Source organism: Gavialis gangeticus, unplaced genomic scaffold (assembly GCF_001723915.1).
Source record: "Gavialis gangeticus isolate Ggan-Ray unplaced genomic scaffold, GavGan_comp1, whole genome shotgun sequence".
In the NCBI taxonomy this organism is placed as follows: Eukaryota; Metazoa; Chordata; order Crocodylia; family Gavialidae; genus Gavialis; species Gavialis gangeticus.
Genome location: NW_017729031.1, coordinates 31,028,370 through 31,033,716, shown reverse-complemented (window position 1 = coordinate 31,033,716; position 5,347 = coordinate 31,028,370). Strand labels below are relative to the sequence as shown.

Below are 5,347 nucleotides of genomic sequence, written 5' to 3'. Positions count from 1 at the left end.
TGTATATATAATCTAGGAAATCAGTGCACAGTCCAGTAGTTATGTTTTTGCTTTGATCTTAAATTGAATACTATAGTACTGGCCACCTGGTGTGTTAGTAAAGCTTGTGTTTTTCTTTAACTGGAGAAAAAGTTGCGTTGCATTATATGTGATGATATGCCACACCATCTGCACCCCACTTCTCAAAATATACCCGTGACCACAGGTTTCATCCTGGAGCAATAGACTGTCTTTTAGACATACTGGGAGTGTCCAGATAAATGCACACATGCAAGGTGTGCATTTCCCATTGCGCAAATAGCGGCAGCACGTGTTTGTGCCTCTGCTTATTGTCCCAGGGCATGCCCCTGCATGCACACTGTGGCATGTAGCAATTTGACGTGGATGGGGTGGGAGAGGCTGGGGCCAGCACCTGTGCTGGCCCTAACAGCCTTACCTGAAGCCCTGGGGGCCTCCCGAGGCAGCAGCAGCACCAATCTGGCCACTCAGTCAGAGCCCAGCCAGCATCAGAGTGTGGCTCTGGCTGGCCAGGCTCCATTTCTGGCACTGCACGCATCTGCTGCATGCACCGCACCACTTTTTTTACTCTAGTGTTTGTTTGTTTTTTTTATTTCAGGAATCTCCGGGTGTCAAATTTTGGTGCTGTGCTGCTAATTAGCAGTGCAGCAAATGGGTGTGCATGCACTGTGCACGGTTTACAGTGCTTCAAACAGTTTTGAGGCATTGCAGGCCACACATGCACACTCACTGAAGGCAAACCATGACACACATCTAAAATGATCTGAGACCTTGAACTAGATCTGAGATTCACTGGGAAATCAGTGTAGAAATAGCATGACATTTTAAATAAACATTTTTCATTTTATTGCAAAACATTGATTCAAAATTATTTTCTTCATTTTGAATTTTTTGTGAAGAAACAAAAGTCTTTTGGAAGTGACATTTTCTGGCAAAATTTTCAGTTTCAGAAACATTGAATTTTCAGGGGAAAATTTCCTGCACAAAATGTATGACATGCTCTAATTATTAGTGTGTAAGAAGATTCCATTTCACTAACATTCTTTCTTAAACCACACTCTCACATTTTTATTGAATTCTTTGCCAAATTGTTTATTAACAGACAGAAGAAAAGTCAATGAAGGACCAGTTGGTAAGAGTTATTCAGCAGCAGCTTCCTTCATTTATCCTGCTATCATACTGCTGGAAAGCTTTGCTCTTATTCCAGCTTGACCTGAGGATTCTGGGTAAAATCATTCACCTTAATTAGACCATCTGGTCCAATGCTGTGTGAAGAATGAAATACAGATTTGTTAGCTGAAGTCATTAAGTCCTGTATTTTGATCATGAGCATACAGCACAAACTTCCCCAGTGTCACTGACTTTCTGCTCTCTAAACCTTTGGCATGTTTTTCTCTAAAACAGTGCTGCTCTGCCTCTGATGCCATGTGGGTCTCCCTACAGATCTGGAAATGTGGTGGCGAGGGAGTGAGGGTAGCATTTTAATTGCTGTTCCCTGCCGCTAAATTTCCTGACTTGTGGGGAGTCCTGGGGCCAAAAGATTGAGCACCACTGCTCTAAACTGTATTAATTGGACCTGCACCAATTCCCACGGAAACCAGTGAAATGCTTGCTTTGATGGTCGTAGATGTATTGAGCACTTTGTCTCTTTCCTCGACTCCAAATTATGCCTCTTCATAACATTCCCTGTACTTAAAACAAGTATTTTATTAAGTTACACCAAGGTGCTTTCCTTCTTTACAGAAAAATACAGACATTACCCTTCTATAACGTTATTGTAAGCATCATTCAATGCTTTGGGGACATTTATTTGCTCTTCTACTGCTTTGTATTGTACATTTGTTCCTTTAGTGGCAAATCCCTAGCCTCTGGAAAAGGTTATCCCTTTTGGAAATCATTGACAGTAATGGCAATTTATGTCAGCTAAGGGTATGTCTCTTAAAATGTAAGTTCTATAGGGTAAGGGCTTGTTTCTTGTTTAGCACAGTAGGGTATACAGTTGCGCTATATACATACTAAATAGTAATAATAATTGTTTAAAGTTGAAGTGAGAGAGGCCTGTGTTTTTATCAGGAATGTAAAATTCTGGCATTGGGACACTGTCTGTCTTTGTCAGCTGCAAAGAATCTAGTACACCTTTGGTGCTATTGAACAAAACAAATTACACACTTCTTCTTTCTCCTGTCTTTTCATAGTTTCTAGGGTCGGAAGAGACCTGAGCAGACCATCAAGTCCGACCCCCTGCCATGGAAGGAAAGAGTACTGGGGTCAAATGACCCCAGCAAGGTGTTCGTCTAGCCTCCTCTTAAAGACCCCCAGGGTAGGAGCCAGGACCACTTTGCTTGGAAGTTGGTTCCAGATCCTAGCCGCCCTAACAGTGAAGTAGCGCCTGCTGATACCTAGCCTGAATCTATCCTCTGCCAGCTTGTGCCCATTATTCCTGGTCACTCCTGGTAGTGCTTGGGGGAACAGGGACTCCCCAATGCCTGCTGGTCCCCTCTGACTAGTTTGTAACAGGCCACTAGATCCCCCCTCAGCCTTCTCTTGTGGAGGCTGAACAGGTTCAGGTCCCGTAGCCTCTTCTTGTAGGGCCTGCCCTGCTGCCCCCTGATCATGCGAGTGGCCTCCTTTGGACCCTCTCCATGTTGTCCACATCCCTCTTGAAGTGCGGCGCCCAGAACTGGAGGCAGTACTCCAGCTGCGGCCTGACCAGTGCTGCATAGAGGGGGAGGATCACCTCCTTGGACCTGCTCGAGATGCATCTGTGGATGCGTGACAAGGTGCGGTTGGCCTTGCTGACTGCATCCCCACACTGCTGGTCCATGTTCATCTTGGCATCAATGATGACTCCAAGATCCTTTTCTGCCTCTGCACTGACGAGAAGGGAGTTCCCCAGCCTGTAGGTATGCTGCCGGCTCTTCCTCCCCAGGTGCATCACTTTGCACTTGTCAGTGTTGAATCCCATCCTATTCTCATTCCCTCATTATGAATATCCTTTGTTGCTTTCTCCAAATTACCTTGGATGTCCTTTCTTTTGCAGACTTACTCCTTCACCTCTCTGCCAATTTAATTTTTCCCTAGTCTATTTTCTTGCTCTACCCTCCCTCTCCCTTTTCTTCTACCCCTTCTCCTTGCCTGTTTTCCCAGCCTCCCTGTAATTTAAGATCTACAGTATAAACACACATCTTTGATGAATGCACCTTTAACTGTGGTTGCCAATTGATACAGGCTTACTTACATCTCCTGTTCAATGTAATTGAGCATTCTGTTGACGTGGGATAATGATATCTCCCCATCCACTTCTGCAATGTACGTGTAGAGAAACTGGAACGTGCTAAAAGGAATACGTGCAGGTCCACTGTCATCGTTGGATAAAACCTCACATATGATCTTCAGAGTTTTTGTGATATTCTAGTAAACAGAATAAAACAATGAAACTGCCTCAATTTGCCACTATTAATAGATGGGTTAATATCCTATATTCCTAGATACAGAGAGAAAGATTGTCAGAAACCTAGTGAAAAAAATATAACTAAAAAAAGCATTATGGTAATGTCTGAATGAAAGGGGTAGGGGAGAGAACTTCTGGGGATCTCTAGGGTCTGAATTGAGGCTTGGGTTTTATTTAGCACCTTTACTGAGGGTCTAGAACAAGGATTTTGGGATTAGAATAGCATCTTTCATTGCAAATAAATGTGTGTCATTATTATTCATATGATAAATGGTACATTGAATTTACAGCCATCACTGAGGGCTACAGTCTAGTTATGGTTTTAAGCTGTTCCATTCCCTATCAGTCACAGTCTTTGAGCCTCAGTTTCCTCCTTGCTTCCTCCTTACTCAGTCTGAGAAATAATTTGTTTCTTGACTGTATCAGCAGCAAATTGTGACCCTTTTATACTGGTCTAGTGCATCCAGGGAGTCAAGTTAGCATGTCACGTCCTGGTCCCTCCATACCCATTTGGTCTAGGAAGGAGTCATATTACCCACCTACTTCTGTGCACTTGGAACTGAAGCCTGCATAATCTGTGCAGGAGTGAATGAGGGTTTCAGGTTCCTTGTATGGGAGTGAATCCAAAAACCTTGTAAGTACAAGGTCCTCATTCAAGCAAACAGAAAGTCCTAATTCAAGCAAATTGACATTAAAGTCAAATGAGCAACATAAAGGACCTGAAGAGTTAACAGTCTTGAGAAGGAAAACACCAAAATAAGATACATCCTGGACATTCATCCTAAACTAAGCTTCTTGGGAAAAGAGCTCAACTAATAAACAAGAAGGAGAAATCTGAATTGCAGTATTGTCAAACTGGAAAACAAGCTTAGTAAAAGTTTATAATGGAATATATTAGCAGAAAACACCCCATGATGAATGCAGACTCTATACATAGATATATCACAGATCAGAGGTATAAGAATCCTACTGTAATGAACGAGTCAGCACTGTCTCAAGTTCTTAGTGACAGGAAGAGGCTGACAAACTGGAATGAATTCAAATAATAGTTACAAAAATTATTTAAGGGCTAGAGGAATGAATTGATAAGACAAGGTTCAAAGAACACTAGTGAAAAAGCTTAAGGCTAGGTACAGACATTCAAAAAGTCCCAGCTGGAATTGATCTCAGTTACATGGTTTTTTGTAAGCAGCATAGTTGAGATTGGTAGTGAAAAGACACATTCACTCTTTGGTGGTGGGGGAGAGAGAAAATTTTAGACTGGGTAATGCCATTTTTAAATCAGTTTGGTGTGCCAAATTTCTGTTCTGTTATGGGCAGAAACCAGTTTCCAGTCACTTACACTGGTAAAAGTGCAATGTCTGTACTTGGCCTGTGTGTAAAAAAGTAAAAGTTTAGGGGCATTATGAATAATAAAAATACTATGTTAGTATTATTTACTCCCATAATACTAAATCATCTGTGCTAAGCACTGTACAAACAGACCCAAAAGACGGCCAAAACATTTTACAGTCCAAGCATATGAAAAGATCAGAGATGGATCCACAAAGCTGTTAACAAGATTTTAAAATGTATAAACATCAAGCAGGAATAACTGCTGTTCAGCATGATGTATTCTTGTGAGCTAGGAACTTAAAAGTGTATGACAGCTATCAGCAACTCAGGTGAAACCAAGTTGTCTCCCTTAGAAAAGTGCAGGAAGCAAATAAAAAGAAGGAAACAGAGATGATAGAAGCAGAGTTTCAGATCACAAAATCACACCAGAAGAGGATGGTCTATTGAAGCTAGGTTGGAAAAAATAAGCTGAGTTATCACGGGGATTTCAACCTGACTGGGTGTCTCATAGTTTCATAGTTAGTAGGGTCGGAAGGGACCTGA

General features: G+C 42.0%; 1 protein-coding gene across 1 annotated transcript in view; it reads right to left on the bottom strand.

The window, feature by feature from the left end:
• Window positions 1-407: 407 nt before the first annotated feature.
• Window positions 408-5,347, bottom strand: part of LOC109301410 (ropporin-1-like) — a 25,490-nt gene continuing 20,550 nt past the window's right edge. The window contains exons 5-6 of the mRNA XM_019522567.1: window positions 3,257-3,429; window positions 408-1,283 (exon numbers count right to left, since the gene is read on the bottom strand). Of these exons, the coding sequence (XP_019378112.1) occupies window positions 1,217-1,283; window positions 3,257-3,429 (240 nt within the window). The 3' untranslated portion in view covers window positions 408-1,216. The remainder of the gene's footprint in view (window positions 1,284-3,256; window positions 3,430-5,347) is intronic.